Below are 19,026 nucleotides of genomic sequence, written 5' to 3'. Positions count from 1 at the left end.
TGTTTTCCCAGATAATTTCTACCCTTTAATTGGAGTATTTGGACCATTTACTTTTAATGTAGCCCTCAGTAATTTGGACCTTGCTTACTTGAGATTTTCAAAACTTTTAAGAAATTAATAAATATTTATGAATATCTATTTGTAAATAATTTTTTATAGAGTATTTAATTATCATTAAAGCATATCTAAAGGACCTCTACTAACTAGGGTTGGCCATAAATGTGTAGTGCTCTGTAAAATAAGAGAAGTAACAGGAGACTAGCTTTTTAAATTATGTGAACTTCTATGTAATTCTATCATAGTAAATTTGGTATACTTTTGTGCATATCACTTTTTTTCTTGAAAAACCAGTAATATGTTTTTGAACCATTTGCTAGGTCACCGAGCTGTATATATTGGTGTTCACGTCCCATTTAGTAAAGAGAGTCGTCGACGTCATAAGCATCGTGGACACAAGCATCACCACCGGAGAAGAAAAGATAAAGAATCAGATAAAGAAGATGGGCGGGAATCTCCTTCTTATGGTAAAAGAAAACAGTTCTTTCCTGAAAAGATTTTTTTTTAATTGAATGTTTTCTTTTTAAAATTGTATGTCTGCAATAATTTGGACACATTATATGCGTTGAAAGATATTAATTGAAGTAAGAATATTATTTTCTACAAGAAAAATAACTGAGTGGCCAGGTTATTATGATCTCTGAACGCATAATAATCTGGCCACTCAGTGTATATCCTCCTATATAATAAAAGGCTAATATGCCAATTGTCCCCTCGACCAGGAGTTCAACCAGCAGGCAGGCTGGCCAACCGCCCATGTCCCCTCCCCCTGGCCAGGCTGGCCGGACCTCACCCATGCACTGGGCCTCTAATACACACACACACACACACACACACACACACACACACACACACACACACACACACACACAGTGGCCAGATTATTATGTGTTCAGAGATCATAATAATCTGGCCACTCAGTGTATTTGGTTTATAGGTTAAGGTCTACTTCGGATAAATGCGAAAAGTAGGGGGCTTTGTTTTCATTGTATTCCAGCCTTGGAATTGTGAAAGTTGAGTTTTGGCACTGACACTTCCATTTAGTAGGGTTTTATTTATCTTTTTCTATTATATATTTTATGATTTACATGAGCAATGACCAAATACCTGGAATTTTCAGGCTCCTGAAAGAAATTGAATATTTTATTTCATTTTTAAACATTTTGGCCAGAAGATCTTAACTACTAAGCTGGATTGCTTGATTATTTAAGCAAAAAAGAGTGCTCTGATTTGATAATATAGTTTATGGAAGGATGGGATTTTTGAAAGTAGAGAAACATAGAAGTACCAATAGACAGAGAAAATCAGAAGAAAAAGGCATATGGTAGAGGAAAGAGAGTGTTATCTGGTAATAAATATTGTTGGTGATGATTTAAGTGGTCCTGAGAGGTGGGAATGGTCAGTTGCACTTAGCTGGCAGTGGTTTTTTAGGACAACATGGGCCCACATGGCCCTCTTTACGCTAGTGTGTGTGCCTTCCAGCAAAGCTCTGTGAGTTGCATCCCCATCAACACTTGAGTGCTATAGTAAAGGGACGTTTTTGTGAAGAGGGAAAGAATTACTGTGTATAATACAGCTACAATATGAACATAAGAAAGAAAATACTGACGGCCTAGTAATATTAAGTGCCAGTTCTACGCTAAGCATTGCACCAAGCCCTTGACATACACTTTTTTATTTACACTTCTCCGTATTTTCTAAGACATGGGTATTATTGTTTTCATAGTATAGATGGAGAAACTTCAGCTTAGAGAGGCAAAAAGGTGGGCTTAACAGCCTGCATTAAAAGATACTAATAAAATATTTAAGTGGTCATATAGCTAACAAAGGTCACATAGCTAGCAAAGGAAAAAGATCACTAGGAACTTTGATGATGTAAAGCAATTTAGAAGTATTTTGCTGTTCCATGTCATGTATCCATCCAGTTTAGGATATCTTAGGCTGTTCTGTGAGTGGATCAGTATGTGTCTGTAATTCATACTGAATAAAAAGGCACACAATATTTTTATAGAAATGCTGTTGACTTAACTGTGAGTAATGTTTATCTGTTCACTTGGGTGGGTGATTTGATGGTTCAAGCTAAGTTATGATATTTGAAGTCTAAATTCAGTGGCTTGAAAATAAATTTGGCGTAGGTCATATTTGTGACTTTTTAATGGAATAACTATCCCTAGAAAAGTTTTATGCTGCTGAGGTTGGTTTATTTTGGTTTCAACTGCCAATATGTATCTTAGAAATTGCTATGAATGAAGTCCCTTCATTCTTTTCCCCACTCTCTAAAAAGAGATTATAGAGGACTTTGGCTTCTGACATGATGGAATAACAGGACTAATTGGATTTGCCCTCCCATTTTAAACAGCAAAATGGGTAAACTATATGAAATGGTAATTTTTAGACATTGGGCAACAGGCAGCACCGGTCTCTGAGCTCTGAGAGAGGATAAGCAAGTTAGATGAGCTCTACGTTTGCCTTTCCCCCTATTGTTTATATTGCCCTCTTTCTGGAGTTTTTCCTGTTCAACTTTCTTATTCAGTTCTCTGCATCTCTTAACCTTTTGTGTTTTTCATCTTATTTGTCATTGATGCATTCTGTCCGATTTCCTCGGATCTGCCTTTTCCTTTAATAATTCCCTCTAATTTACCTGTTCTGATACCTCTCTTTGTTGCATCTACAAGTGCATGAAAGTTTGTTTACTTCAGTGTATATTTTGAATTTGAAGTTATCTCTTATGTTCAGCAGAATTTGAATTTGTTTTTAATTATTGCTTATTGTTGTTTGATAGTTTGTTTCAACTGTCCTAGACTAGAATTTATGCACATTTCTCTGTTTGGAGATACCATACCGCATAGTTAGTTTAAATTCGGATGCCATGCATGGGGTATTTCTTATCATGACTGTCCTGCCTCCCTAACCTCAGCTGACAGAGTTTGGCTCCTCCATGATAGTAGGAAAAGTTGGTTTCTATATACTTATAGTTTGGGTTTTCTCATATTTTTTGGAACTTGGAAATTTTCTTTTTTTCACTCTTGAACTTAGCTACATATAAATTACATATTTTTTAATGTTCTATTTTATTTAACATTTCCACATATTTTTAGTGAGGGGAAAGTCCTGTCTTTGAGCATAGTATTTTCCATGGTTTTAGATGTTGCTTATTTTCATTTGTTTGTTTTTATGTTAATTAATTTGTTTTTACATCAGTTAGTTACAAGATTAGTCTTGTTTATTTTTAACATATAATTTTTCTTTTTCATCTGTGATGTGATCTTTCTGTGTACTCTTTTTTTTTTTTTTTTTGGAGCACATTTATTTATAACCAAAGGATTTCCCTTTCAAAGCTTAATTTAATCTTTGAGTGGAGAACAGTATTGAATGTATTTCAATTCTTATTTTGTTAAGACACACCGTCCCAGAGGGTCCAGTTCATCCTCGGGACTGAGGATGACGATGAGGAGCACATTCCGCATGACCTCTTCACGGAGATGGACGAGCTGTACTACAGAGATGGCGAAGAGTACGAATGGAAAGAAACTGCCAGGTAATCAGCACTAGATCTCAGTAAGGGGAACTGCAAAGGTAACTTGTGACTAATAGATATTGTAGACCATTAGCCTAATTTGTAGAAATATGTTTGTAACCAAATTGTGTTTTGGTGGTGGTGATCCTTGTTTCTCTTTAAAAGTTTATGTTTATCCTATTAAAATAGACCAATGAAATCATTATTATTTATAAAATATTTTTATATATTATCCATTTCAGATGGCTGAAATTTGAAGAGGATGTTGAAGATGGTGGTGACCGGTGGAGTAAACCCTATGTGGCAACACTCTCTTTGCACAGTCTTTTTGAACTAAGAAGTTGCATCCTAAATGGAACAGTCATGCTGGATATGCGAGCAGGCACTCTAGATGAAATAGCAGGTTATAGCAAATCAATGCTTTTATATTTAACTTGTACTGAAATTAGAGGTTCTTAAATAAGGGAAATAAGTAGAATTTTTAGGCCTTGCTATAGCCATCCAAATTAAAAATAGTCCAGTCACCACAGTAATTTATAAAATGGCATCGCCATCCGTCTCCCCATCCCCTACACCCTCCTTATAGACTAATATATTCATCTTCCTAGAACTTACTACTTCATGATATTTTATCTATTTGCTCATTGTTGCTGTACCTCTGGAAGAGTAAGAGCAAAAACTTAATCTGTTTAGCTGACTGCTGTATTTCCAACATATAATAGGTACTCAGTAAATAGTTAAATGATTAAATGAATGAGTTAAGATATTCATCTACAGTTTTGGGGAAAAGTATGAGGTGACACAGTTAAATACCTTCACTTCTTAGGAAGCCAATATTATTGAATATTCAGTTTAATAGAATTTATTATATTCTTATCAGGAAAGCACTTTCAACTATAGAGAGGCTATTAGTGTGTAACAGTGGCTTCTTTATATAAATAATAGTACTTAGTAAAATATGGGTCTTTATGTAATTTGTTCATTTTTGTAGGATAATGTTCATATTTATCTTGATGCATACTTTATTCAGTACAAGAAAAGAATAATGCTTTCCAGAGCTATGTAAGAATCTCATTTTCTTAGTACAGTTTCACTTACAGTTTATTCCATGCTGTAGTCATTCAAGTGTTAGTTTATTTATTTATTTGTTTATTTTTTCTTCGAATAGATATGGTATTGGACAACATGATAGCCTCTGGCCAGTTGGATGAGTCCATTAGGGAGAATGTCAGAGAAGCTCTTCTGAAGAGACATCATCATCAGAATGAGAAAAGATTCACCAGTCGGATTCCCCTTGTGCGATCTTTTGCAGATATAGGCAAGAAACATTCTGATCCTCACTTGCTTGAAAGGAATGGTGAGATAAGTTATGGCATCCAATTTTTTCTAACACTTCTATTCTAACAGCATTCTAGTATGTTACAAATAGCATTTGGGGAAAGAAAAATATTTTTTTTCCAGATAATTATACAGGCCATTTTCTTTTTTGTTATTTTTAAAAAATAGTGTTGTTTATTTTTAAGATGTCATTTCTAAAATGTTTTTTCAACATGACAGAATTATCTGTAGAAATCATTTAGATAAAAATGAAGTATTCACTCTATTAATATGGCACACTTAAGTATCAGTAATATTTAAATACTACCCCTATATCTAACCCTGAATTCCTTCTCCTTCCTGCTTTTCTATTTGTGTTCAAGAATTCTTGTATAATTGATTACAGAGGCTTAGATTATGATCTATAAATTTAGTATAATCTTTTTAAAATTCTAAATCTTGGGTTTGAACTTTATTATCTATATTAGATTTTTGCTAGTGATTTTTTTTTTTGGTCTCTTGAATATACTTTATTTCTGGGTATAAACAAGTGTTTTGGGGTTGGTTTCCTGATTTCACTGCTCTTTCTTTATACAGTTTGTGAGAAGTTTTTACAATTGCTCCTATCTTATGCTAGAAGTGACCTAGTTGATGTCTTCCACAGACCTATATATTTCCTCTCTCCACTCTCCTTCATGGTCTAGCAGTGGGTTATATGTGAGGTGTGGGGAGACTGTGGTTTTTTTTGTTTGTTTGTTTTTTTAGCCATTTACCTTTGTCACTATCTTAAGGCTGGGACACATGGAGGCCTTGCCTTTCCTCTTTTTAAAGTGGAGGATTACATCACTGGGGTTCTATTTTGGCTGTGAAAGAGAGCTGATGACAGCGACTCTGAAAACCCAGGTGCAGAGGGTTAGAGTTGCTTATGAGGGTCACTGTTTCCTCTAGCTGCAGCTATTACCCAAGGTTTAGGAGGATTATAGTGAAGAGGAGTGGAGGATGGGCCACAATGTCTTTCTAGCCCTAAAATAATAAGGCTTTTAAGTGTTCTACAGGCAAACAGTCATAGGTGACAGGGTTTAATTTCTCTAAAGTTGACAGTAACCATTGTTAGCTCAGGGTAAAATACTTGAGTTCATTTTCTTCTGATCATTTGACCACTAAAATAAAAGTAGTTTTTCTTTCTTTTTAAACTTTATTTTTATTGTTGACACTATTACAGGTGTTCCCATCCCCCGCTCCTTTACCTACCCCACCCAGCTCCCACCCCCCAAAAGTCTTTTTAATCTGTTTTAAATTGGGTCTTTGTACAGTTAAGGAAGCTTAGAATAAGAGAAATCTTTTATGGTCCTAAGTTCAATTTAAAAGCACGCCATGTATGTCACATTTTGCCTCTCATTTATATCTTTCATGTATTGTATATTCTCTACTTCCATGAAATGGGCTCATTTACTCAGAGAGACCCTATATCTTTATTTCTCATATGCAGTGGTTCCAGATTATTCTCCAATTGTCATTTGGTTTCTTTTAATCATAAGACAATGGCTGTTTTCTTTTTTAACAAGGGAATTGTTTTGTTTCATTGCTTGTATTGTACTTTAACAGTGTTCCTGCATCTATCTTTATTTTTTAACTAAACACGTTGGTTGTTTATGGAGATTAATCTTTATTTTTAATATTTCTGGGATCTTTCGAGCATGTAGCTTTGATTACTTAGATCGTATGGGATTGATTTTTACGTTTCTTGTTTTCCTAAAAACAATGGAATTTTATGAAGGTATACTTTGTAGAATAGGTATTTGAAGTATGAATAGACATTACCTTTTAAAATATGCAAGACTTACTTTGTTTTTGCTGTTTTGGTGAGAAATACTTTATTTTTATCTAGTTAGATTAAAGATTGAATGTATTTGTTTAAATCTATCTGCTGTATCACAAATGGAAGCCTATTTTAGGACATTTATTAATATCTTTAGAGAGCTCAAGAATATGTATCCTTTAACACTGACATTATATTTCTCTTAAAACAACTCGTGTTATGTTTTTAAATTTTACAAGTGAGCACTATGAATAGGGGATGCACTGTTGATTTAATGTTATAAAGATTTGATTTAAGTTAGGAAGTAATAAGGTCAGTGTGGACTTTTCTGGTGAGAGATAATTATCTATTGTGGTTCAGTACAGTGTAGGACAAATATACTAAGTATAAACTATTACTGCTGGTAACTTTTGTGTTGGGTTCTATTTCTTAGATTTTTGTATTATGTTCTTATTTAATATTTATCATTTATTTAAGCAGCAACTTTGCATTGATATTGTTCTTTTTTAAAAAAGCCACTATTGGGCATTCTAATTACTAATAATATTGTCCACTACCTTCTACATTAACATTTTTTTGTTTTGTTATTTTTTTGGATACACCTTCAAGGGAACTAATTACAGTTTAAACAATTTTTCAATGACTTTCTAACATTTAAAAATCTGATTGCCTGATAGCATGAGTTTGCAGTGTTGGGTCTGGAAAGCTTGCTATTTACAGTGTGAATTGATTTTTTTTGGTGTGTGTTTCTATTTGTCTTCTGCAGTGAACTTCATCATTTTTCATTTATTTGTTTTATCTCAGGGGAAGGCCTTTCAGCCTCCCGCCACTCTTTGCGAACAGGCCTGTCAGCCTCAAACCTTTCACTGAGAGGAGAATCACCTTTATCTCTTCTTCTCAGTCATCTTCTCCCTTCTTCGAGAGCTGGAACCCCTGCAGGCTCGAGGTGTACAACCCCAGTGCCCACCCCTCCAAACAGCCCTCCTTCTAGCCCTAGCATCAGTCGCCTGACCTCCAGAAGTTCCCAACAGAGTCAGCTGCAGGTCCCAGAACTACTGGTTTCTCCTGCCAGTGATGATATTCCCACAGTAGTAATTCATCCGCCAGAGGAAGACTTAGAAGCATCGAAAGGCCAGGAGCAGAAGAATGAGGAAAATGTTGACATAACTCCAGGCAACTATTTACAATCCTCCCTGCGTGGTGCTTTCTGCCTCTGGGTCACTTGCACTTGGAATGCCTTTTAGCACCGAGCTTTAGCAGCATTTGTAGATGATGCTTCTAATTTATTTTGACTTCTGCATGGTTTTCCCCCCCCTTTACAATATATTTTAGAAAAGAATAGCATTATTGAAAATTTTAAGTTATAAGAAGACTACACATAATTTAATAAGCCCTTTCAAAAATGTTCACTGAAATTTACAGGTCCGCCTACATTTGAATGGTTCAGGAAAACGTAGAAGTTTTGGTACATAATCTTTTAATTTGCCATGATTTTTAGAAAATGGTGGCTTTTCTTATGCATGAAGGTGAATAACACATTGTACATGAATGATAATGAGGTGAGGTGCCTTTTACCTACTCTTTGGTGCTTTTGTCCAAAGAATGCAGTATGTTTTAACCTTTTTGATAATAATAGGATCTAATGTTCTTTTTCTCATTTTGTCTGAGAAGATTGATGTTCCCTAAGGACTGCCTCAAGTCATCATTATTTCAAGATTAGTATTATATTTTGGAATAGATTTTAGTTGTCTGTTATTTAATTAATGTCATAACTATTTTTAATCCAAATTTACCTGGAACTTTTCAAGACCAGTGTTTATGTAGTTGTGGCTAGAGTATATTTTTGTATGTGAATTAGAAAAATTATTTCTAATGGATAAAAGTCTTATAACTTATCTAAGGTTTATGTATTATGAAAATCTTGGCTCTTTTATGTTAATGATAGGTCCATTGATACATCCATTTATGCCCAGTTCATATGAAGTATTCTTTGTGACTACTGACAGTCAAGTATCAATGTGATATATGCAAATACTACCTACAGTTTTTAATCCCATAGTATTATCACACTTATGTATAATACCGATAATATGTAACACTTCAGTGGTAGTTTATAGTTATTAAATTAGCCTATTTAATTGGTATAAAAATTTGTTAGGCGGTTACAACCATTTTCAGAAACTCAGACTCAGAAAAGTTAAATAATTCCCCCTGGATCACACCAGCTAGTAAGTGACAGCCTAAGAAGCCCGACTAAAAATCTCATACATGCAAGCCTCGCACCCTCTTTACTGGCTATGTCCGAGCACGCCAAGTACATTTAATAGAAGCTCATGGTACTGCCCTGGCTCGGTGGCTCGTTTGGTTGGAGCATCGTCTCATATACAGAAAAGTCTCTGGGTCATGGCATATACCTAGGTCGTGGGTTTGGTCCGGGTTGGAGCCTGTACGAGAGGAAACCAATGGATGTTTCTCTCTCACATTGATGTTTCTCTCTTTTCTCTCTCTAAAGTCAATAAACATATCCTTGGGTGAGGATTGAAGGGGAAAAAAAAAAGCTCATTAAGTTGTCAAAAAGTGATATACTTTTAGAAATAAAAAAAATTAGAAGTTTTATGGCTAAATAACTATAACATTAGTCATGATTGTAGTTAAAGCCACCATTGTTTTATAGTTTGTTCCACACATAGGTATAGTTGCTTTTCAGATACCATATTCCTAATTCTTTGTATGATACAATGAGGTTCGTGCTACTATTCCTATTTCACAAATGAAGAAAATTAAGACTTAGAGATGATAAAATCATACTGTAAATGACCAGAGCAAGGACTTGAACTCAGATCTACCTAGAACAAAACCTATTATTTGTTTATACCGATATCTCAGTAACGCTGAATATTTATTTTTTTGCCAGCTTCTATGTTATTAATAATGAGGGACTACAAATTTTATCTAGGGAGGAAGTGACATATGGGTCTCAACAGCTTACTAGGCCATGCTGTTCAGGGATAAAAGGAGCAATTAACTGAGAATTGAGGAACACAGTTCTTTTCCTCCTCTGCAGTAAGTAAGCCAGGGGATTTATCAGCCTTTCTAAAGGAAAAGAAATTAGAATGGAAGATAGAGAATTTCTAAAGATAAGAAAAAGCTTACAATTAATGTTTAAGAAGATAGCTATAGAAGGTATGTAATTAAAATAATAGAAGCAGCTATATATTATTCTGTTTAATTATTTTTGGTTTTTAAAGCACCTACAAACTATAGTTTAGTTTTCTTGGAGTCTGATGCTATGTTAGAGGAGGAAGTAGGTGGCCTCAGCATAATTTTGGAGAAACTAATGTCATTTGTGTCATGGGTCATTCTTTGTGCATACCCGTAGTTGAACATAAAGTGGTGTCTCCCATTAGTGGTTCTTTCAGAGAATAATTATGTAAAAGAGGTAGACTCATTTCTAGTATTTGTAACTATCTTCTAACTCAGTGATTTTCAACCGGTGTGGTGTGGCACAAGAATTTTTTAAACATGCAATACCTGACTGTTTAGTCAGGGACATTGATCTTTATTTCCTTGGATTGTCAAATGAAAAAATGACAACAGCTAACACAATACTAGCTCTCCGGTGTGAATGCCCTGTCTTGAACCATAAACATATAGGTCATATAATAGGTTTGTATCTTATTGGTCACGTCACATAATAATAATAGTAAGGTTGCATCTGATTGGTTAATTATTGGTACCAGAAGTCCTTATACAAGTATAGGACCTGATTTTTAAAAAAGTCTCTTTGGAGCAAAAGGGTAGGTAATAACTATTATAATTTTTTATAGTAAATCAAAGTTATACCTACTTTTTTTCTTTGTCAGATAAGCAAATACATTTTTTCGTGTGCTGCAGAGTTTTAGTAATTACTTTATGTGTACCATGAAATGAAAGAAGTTGAGAATCACTGTTGTAACTCAGTTTCTCAGCCTCGGCACTGTTGACATTTTGGGCTAGACCTTTCTTTGTTTCAGGGCCTGTGCTGTGCACAGTAGGATATTTAGCAGCCGCCCTGGCCTTCCTTCACTAGCTGTCAGCAGCACTCCCTAGCTGTGACAACCAAAATGCCTCAGACATTGCCTCTTGGGGGACAAAATCTTTCCACGTTGTGAACCATTGCTCCAATTGCTTCTACTTGTAAACTTTTAATGCCAGAAAACTCTGGATAACTTTGATTTACCTTTCTCTAGTGTGATTGTTGAATCTCAGTATTGATGTTATATGTACACATACTCACATTTTTTCATTTTTCTTAAAGCAAAGAAATGTCCTTGTGAGTTATCTATGCTAATGGTAGTTTGAACTTTGGGGACTTTACTCATTTAATCTGCGCTCTAGGTATTTATTGCAGGAGCAGGGAGATTTCCTTTACTGATAGAGAAAACAGCTTTAGCTTAGCTGAGATTGAGAAAGGCTACCTAGAGAAGATAACGGTGGGAAACTAACACGTACCTGGCATGGCAGTTTTTACAGCTTTAAGATGGCCAGGTTAGCTAAATGACTTCAGGTCACATCTGGCTTTACCAGCAAGTAGTTCCATATCATTTCTTCTTCCCATTCCTACCTTATCCTTACTTTCCCCCATAACCTTCTTCTTATTCCACTCTTCTCTCCAATGTGTTTGCTGGGACTGTTCTGGGAAACTGTGCCCATGTGCTCTTTGATTACATATCTACAGATTGAATATTTTTAGTACTTACAAGTATAGATGCATTGATGCTCTGTTGTACTTGCTGCCAGGGCCTTAATGATATTCATCATTGTGTGGGAGTTGGTGGAAACTACTGAAAATACGAGTTCACTTTTTCCCCCTCTTGGGCATGTATTTTAATAAAAAGACTGTCTTCTGGAAATTTAGGGACAAAGGTCAAAGAAGAGGAATCTTAATGACTTTTCTGTACTAAGCTAAAATGCTAAAAAAATAAGTTAAGTTTTAGGAAACATTTTATTTATTTCAGAATTCTCTAACACTTCCAGAGAATGAGCATGTTGCTAAATAGATTGGATATGCTTTTTCATACTGAGATTTTGGGGCCACAGTGATATCCTAGTTTAGTTATTTAATACAGAAGTGGATATTACAAAGGTCTTCTCTCATTGAGTTTAAACAGTAAACCCGAATGACTTAATTTAAGTTATTAGTAATAGAAAGTTATCTTCTAGAAAAATGAAAACTTTCTTAGATGCATCAAATATATGTGGTGTGAGTTCCTGTGGGTCACTAGATTGCCCTGTGAGTGGTAAAATCTGTCATAAGTCTTGTGCCTTTTCTCCTGTGATACTTAGTGTTTTATATTCTTGAACTAGAAATCTTAGGTGTTTTGAGAAAATGAAGTATACCTAATGGTAGAAATCTGGATTGTATTTTAAAATTTTTGAGATATGAGCTTTTTGCAAAAGTCATACTGGTAACAATTGGTCATATGTTACAGGGTGTTGTTAGGTTATTTTATTGTTATGAAATGTTGCTGCTGACTGTTACTTGAAATGAACATACTAATGCTGGGACATTAGTATCATTCAAACAAGCTCATTTTGTAGAATATACTAGAAGCCTGGTGCATGAATTTGTGCACCAGTGAGGTCCCTCGGCCTGGCCTGTGGGATCGGGCTGAAACCAGCTCTCCGACATCCCCCGAGGGGTCTCGGATTACTTGAGGATGCAGGCCAGGTCGAGGGATCCCACCAGTGCACAATCGGGGCCAGGGAGGGATGCAGGAGGTTGGCCAGCTGGGGAGGGGCCACGGGAGAGCTCCAGGGCATTTCTGGCCTGTCTCACTCAGTCCTGATAGGCGGGACGCCAGCAGCAAGCTAACCTACTAGTTGGAGCGTCTGCCCCCTGGTGGTCAGTGCATGTCATAGTGAGCGGTTGAGCGGCCTTAGCATATCATTAGCATATTAGGCTTTGATTGGTTGAACGGACGACCGGACACTTAGCATATTAGGCTTTTATTATATAGGATATCTATCATTTCTAATACAAACAAACAAACTAATTTTATAAGTTTACCTGCATCCTAGAGGTTGCATGAGTTAAAGTCACATGGCTTACAAAGTGGCAGAGTGCTTATTTCAACACAGGTCTGTTTAACTAAAAAACCCTTCCTCTTTAGCCCTAGCTGGTTTGGCTCAGTGGGTAGAGTGTCCGCCCATGGAAGGAAGGTTCCGGGTTCGATTCCAGTTAAACGCATGTGCCTTGGTTGCAGGCTCAATCCCTGGCCCTGAGCACATTGATGTTTTTCTCTCTCTCGCTCTGTCTCTCCCTCTCCCTTCCACTCTCTCTAAAAATATAAATGGCAAAAAATATCCTCGGTTGAGGATTAACAAAAAAAAAAAACCCTTTCCTCTTTGTATTTATATTATAAAAAACATCGCTAGTATAAAGTGGTATTCTTTTAGGAATAATGACAGTCGGCAGCACATAAATGTTACCCAACAGAAATGAAAATTATTGAGGAAACTGTTATGATTGTGGAACATTGTGGTGCATTTAACCTACATTATTTGATCCAGCTCTTAAATTTTCCTGTGTTACACTTATGATTTATCAGAAAACTTATATTGTTATTAATGCAAGCATGTGAAGTTTAGTTAGGCATCATTAACCTCTGCAGTTCACATGTATGTTAGCTATATTGCAAGTGCAATCTCTAAACATTTGTAGTAGTAATCAGACTCACGTCTTCCCTCTTCTGTGGTTCGGCACCTACTCACTTTTTCTTTTTGCAAAGGTCACCATTTTTGTAATTGTATTATTAAAAATGTTAAAATATATAGCTTTAATATTGCTTAAAATGTTATTTTGGTCTTGCTGGTTTGGTACTAACACTTGGCACTTTTTTTTTTTTTTTTACCTTGCACATTTGCTTTTAATAAACCATCACTTTCAGGAGATGAGCAGAATCAGTGAATTTTCTCCTTACTAATTTGGAATTTATTTATTCTCGAATACAGGTATTTTGGCCTCTCCACAGTCTGCACCTGGAAACTTAGACACTAGTAAAAGTGCAGAGATTAAAGGTAATGGAGGTGGAGGAAGCAGAGAAAATAGTACTGTTGACTTCAGCAAGGTAATTCTGTCATTCACTGAACATTTTCCTAATCATTCTAAGAAAATCGCTAGCACTGAGCCTTTATTAGCATTGGTTATAATAATTTTTTTAATAGACTGGTGCTTACAAACCTGCCTGTGATGCTTGTGATAGGTTAATTTAAGGTCCGAAATTGTAAGGAAGGTAACAGTCTTGGAGCACTTGAATATCACTATATCTTACTAGTTTTAGAAATTCTGACTAAAGAATATGTGAATGATACGGTATTTTCATCCGTACCTACCCATAGATACCATGAAACTTTAGTACCTTTTGAATTCTAGTCATTGGTTCTGGAAATACCACCACTAGAAAGATTAATTCTGGGAATGATGTTACAGCAATGGTAGTGAAGTCAGCCTTTTTCTGGCTGTAAAGTGATTCCAGAATTACTGTCTTATGGCGTCAGCAGTTTCTGATGAAATTAGGCACGTTCAGGGTGGTATGGCTGCAGACAGTGTCAATACTTTTTGGAATGTCACTGGGAAGCTTATTGGCGCTTCCCCATGGGTAGGTAAAGGCATGGATTTAAAAACAGAAAATGTATTTTTTAAACAAGGAGCAAAAACTACCAAGTTCAAATTACAATAGAATTTAAAGAGTACTTTATGAGTACTACTTCCGCATAATAGATTCTAAAGGCCATTTTAACATAATGCTGTTAATTTAATTTGCTACAGGACTTTCAATGCTTTAATATTTTTGTATCCAATGTCAGACATTTAATTAAATGTGATTATTCCAAGTAAGATTTGTTCAGTCTTTCATGATACAAAGCATAGATCGCATTTTGTAGAAAAGGAGTTTAAATGATGATCTGTGCTATGCACCTTGCCTGCGTTTCGTGCTCTACAATCATAGAAAGCCTTGCATAAGGGACATTGACTGCGAACAGGCTGTGGTACTTTTACTTCTGTGCTAACGCGATTATATTTTCACTGGTGCTCCTGTTATCTTAGACGAGTGAAAAGCGTTCAGGAACTAAATTCAAGTTATTCTCATGAAATGAGTCCATGAATATAGTTTACGTTATAGATCTCCTCTAGACATGGCAGATGCCATTTATTTTTGTTCCTCTGTCACAGTTTTACTTTTTTTTTTTACTTGGCCCATCCCTGTGTACACCTCCTTGTCTCCTGTTGGGCAGGAGTCTGCCTCCTGGCACTGTAGTTGTGGCACACTGGGTGTGGGACTCAAGAGGCCCGCTGTAAGTGCTGCTTTCTTGTTAACGGATAGCCCTGTAAGTGGTTGTTTAGTGACTTGTGTGAAGCTGTGTATAAATGACGAAGCTCCCATGGCTTTGATATTCTGTTTGTGACCTTTCCTTGGTAATTATACACAGACAACCAAATTTGATCATATGGCACTACCGTGTATTTATACCAGTAATGGCTATTTTCATTTTAAATAAAAAATAAAGACAAAAATTTCCCCCCATTTGGTGAAAATACTGGGGAATGCCCAGAGTGCTTTAAAATAAGAAGGACTTGTAAAAAAGACAAAGGGACTAACTCATTTCTGAGATGAAGCAATAGATTATCATGAAGTGAATGTTTTTTAGCACTGTGTATAATTTCATGAGCTATTGCTAGTTTGTGAACTATACTTTTGTCTTTAAATAATTTTTAATGAATAGTGCTGTGTTCATTGAAAAATTTTTTCTCGTTGCTATGTTTGATAATTTGGATCTCTGAAATAGTAAAAATTATGACAGTTGAAGCAATTGGGAGTATTTTTTTCTAGATGTATTTTGCTTGCTTTTTTTGTATTTGTCTATTCCATCCTTTGTGAGAATGTTGACATTTATACCTTCTTTAGATCACCAGTTTAGTCTTAAAGGCATCTTTTCTTTCCTGTTTCCCGTCTTATAATACCATGTAAATTTTATTTTAAATGATGACTTATTTGTCAATAGGTTGATATGAATTTCATGAGGAAAATTCCTTCGGGAGCCGAGGCATCCAATGTCCTGGTGGGAGAAGTAGACTTTTTGGAAAGACCGATCATCGCGTTTGTGAGACTGGCTCCTGCTGTTCTCCTCTCAGGGCTGACCGAAGTCCCTGTCCCGACCAGGTGAAGTGTTCCTTTCAAGGAACGCGCTCTCAGCATGTCCAAAATCTAAGTTTTTTCCTACTGCGGGAACATGTTCCATTATGTATGTAGTAAAAGGTCATTTTAATTATTAATGTTGCCATTGTGCCAGAGGCTTTGACTACTAGGAGATAAAAGTATGGTCTCTCTTTTTATTTTTGAATAACTTTTTTTTTAATTGACTTTAGAAAGAGGAAGGGAGTGTGAGAGAGAGGGTGAGAGAGAGAAACATTGATCTGTTGCCAGGACTGGGGATCCAACCCAAAACCTGGGTATGTACCCTGACCAGGAATGGAACCCGCAACCTTTTGGTGTATGGGATGACAGTCCAACCAACTGAGCCACACCAACCAAGGCCAATCTCTCTTTCTGAAACTAAAGAAAGCAAAGGGGCCGGGGGGAAGAGTATATCTATAATACTTTCAACAATAAAGATAAATTTAAAAAAGTAATTGCAGCATGAAAAAATATTGCATTGATACCTTTATACGGATTTTGGCATCTCAGGAGTTTTGGTTTAAGAAATGGTTCATTTTAGCTATATGATCTGTGCAGGCACTGGAGTCAGAGAAAATGGAGTTGAATCCTTGCACTTCCACTTTTGTGGGAGGGTCAGACCTGACTTAAATTTTCTAAGCTTCATTTGTAAAATGAGGATAATAATACCTCATTTTGATTAAATTGATAATGCCCCTGAATTAGGCAAAGAGCTTTGTTCTGACCTGACCAAAATCTTCTGTTCAGAATACATTATGAGTAAAAATGAAAATAGGGGTAATATCCATAAGAATAATTACCAAGCTGTGCTATAAAGAGTAATCAGTTCCTTAGCTATTGACTGTATAAACTTAATTCGAAATGAGAATAATTTAAAAATATTTAAAAATTATTTTTATAATAGTAAATCTGAGGAATTAATTGCAACTTGATTGAAATGTACATGCCTATTTTCAATATGCTTTACTGAGTATTAGTATTAATGTAGTATTAAGATAAATGAGAAAAATAATTCTATAGATTCATATTTACATTGTCATAAAATAGGAAGATGAATACTTCTAGTTTGGATAAGTGTAAATATTAATATTTTACTGTCGTTAATAAGGACATAATTATATAGGAAGTTAATTACTTTTTATTTAGTCACTATAAGTAAATAAAAAAATCAAGTAATAGTTGGTTTGGTGATAAATTTGGAGCTATAGATAAAAATTCTTTTTCCTTCCAAAGGAATTAGTCCCTTATTTACTACCATACTAGTATTAGTCTTAATTCAGATTATATTTTGAGGATTTATGGATTTTTTTGTGTATACTCTTTAATTATTTTCCTAGGCAAACCTTTTAAGTACTTCAATGGAATTGGTATTCACTTATTTATTTATTTATTGTCAAACAGACCAGAGAAAATTGTTTACTCAAATTCAAAACGGTATAGAAGATGGGAATTTTTAATGTAAAACACTAAATTCTTGAATTATTGTCTTACCCTAAGGAAGGTGGGAAGTGATAACTTAGTAGGAAGTTAATTATGAATGCCTTTCTTAGTTCTGTGATTTGCTTTAGTCTGAGTAGAGTTGCCAACTTTTTTCAGTGATTGGGGTGGGAAGATGATAAGTGTTTTTGTGTTGATACTCAGTGACTTTTTTTTATGATTGCTGAGATTTATGTGTGTATGTTGTTTATATTTAAATGTCTGTATTTTAATGTTTTCTTAGGTTTTTGTTTTTGTTACTGGGTCCAGCAGGCAAGGCACCACAGTACCATGAAATTGGAAGATCAATAGCCACTCTCATGACGGATGAGGTAATTAAATGCCCTTTAAAGTGGACACTGATTATGAAGCATATACTATATAAAGTCCCTTTTGAAGTGGAATTTCCAATTCTTTTGGACACCAATTATGAAGCATGTAATATTTATTAAATTATAGTTCTTTTTTATAGCTATGCTTAAAAATTGACCTTGCTGTATGTAATATTTTATCTCATATTCACTTTTTGTTAATTGAATTTATTGGGGTGATATTGATTAATAAAATTATATAGGTTTCAGGTACCTCTCATATTCACTCTCTTCAACTGTTTTGCCTTTGTTATGGTCTTCAGGATGATTCTGTCAGGATCAGTGGATATTTCTTAGTGTTTTCTTTATTTTCTCTCCCACATTTGATGAAATTATTGATCACCTTCTAAAAATTATCTTCATCCTGAATTTTAGGATATAATTTCTTTTGGGTTTCCTCGGGGCTTTGTCTTTTTCTCTTTTCCCCTTTTTTCTCTCTAGTTTCTTTCTTCCATTTGTGAACTTCACCTTTGACCATGACCTGTATTGATCAGGACTTCTCTCTCTTTTGGAGAGGCTCCAGCCATCTCTGCCGTATGTCCCTAAGGTATCTGAAACCCCAAACATCTGAACCTGACCTCCTTTGTCTGTCCTGTTTCAAACAATTGGTCACCAAATTCTGTTGATTTTACCTCCTTAATATGTTTTCAATCTAATCTGCCACCTCCACTGCCGCTTCTCTGGTTTACACTCTACCTTCTTCTCTTTGGTGATTAAAGTGGACTTTCCGAATCTTAGGATAGTCTCCTCTGCACTACCAATTACATGCAGATTTCAATATATCATTATCTTGATCCAGATATGTCAATGCCATCTTGTTATATACTTATGTTTAAACGTAAAATCTTTGCCATTTCTGAATAGGGTCTGTCTGATCTGGCCTCTGCATACTTCTTGAAACTCAGATCCTCCCCCATTTTGCCCTGGCCACATTAGTTTCCCTTTTGTTCCTCAGATGTGTTATGTTCTTTTCTGCCTCTGGTCCTTTACAGAGGTAATTCCCTTTGCCTGAGTGCTCTTCTACCATCTCTTCCCTCTGCATGGGTTTGTCCCTCATTTCACTCACATTTCTTCTGTAGTGTTGCCTCCTGTAAGACTTTCCTTCGCCTGTTTTATTTTTATCACAGTAATCATTTTTACCTGTAATTATGTATTTATGTAATTAACTTCTTTCACTATCTTTCTCCCTAGGGCTCTTGAATACAGAGATCTTGCCTTATCTGTGTCCATTGCACTCTCCAAGTGCAAATA

General features: G+C 35.4%; 1 protein-coding gene across 5 annotated transcripts in view; it reads left to right on the top strand.

The window, feature by feature from the left end:
* Positions 1–19,026, top strand: part of SLC4A7 (solute carrier family 4 member 7) — a 90,709-nt gene that overhangs the window by 40,763 nt on the left and 30,920 nt on the right. For 2 of the 5 annotated variants that reach the window (XM_080674057.1, XM_080674056.1), the window contains exons 3-10: positions 378–524; positions 3,457–3,595; positions 3,817–3,977; positions 4,743–4,931; positions 7,515–7,883; positions 13,704–13,819; positions 15,756–15,913; positions 17,649–17,736. In XM_080674057.1, the coding sequence (XP_080530183.1) occupies positions 378–524; positions 3,457–3,595; positions 3,817–3,977; positions 4,743–4,931; positions 7,515–7,883; positions 13,704–13,819; positions 15,756–15,913; positions 17,649–17,736 (1,367 nt within the window). The remainder of the gene's footprint in view (positions 1–377; positions 525–3,456; positions 3,596–3,816; positions 3,978–4,742; positions 4,932–7,514; positions 7,884–13,703; positions 13,820–15,755; positions 15,914–17,648; positions 17,737–19,026) is intronic. The other 3 variants (XM_080674054.1, XM_080674053.1, XM_080674055.1) reach the window with 2 other exon arrangements.

The sequence above is a fragment of the Plecotus auritus genome (assembly GCF_963455305.1).
Source record: "Plecotus auritus genome assembly, chromosome: 6".
Classification (NCBI taxonomy): Eukaryota; Metazoa; Chordata; class Mammalia; order Chiroptera; family Vespertilionidae; genus Plecotus; species Plecotus auritus.
Note: the sequence above shows the minus strand (reverse complement) of the source record. Positions and strands in the feature narration are given on the sequence as shown.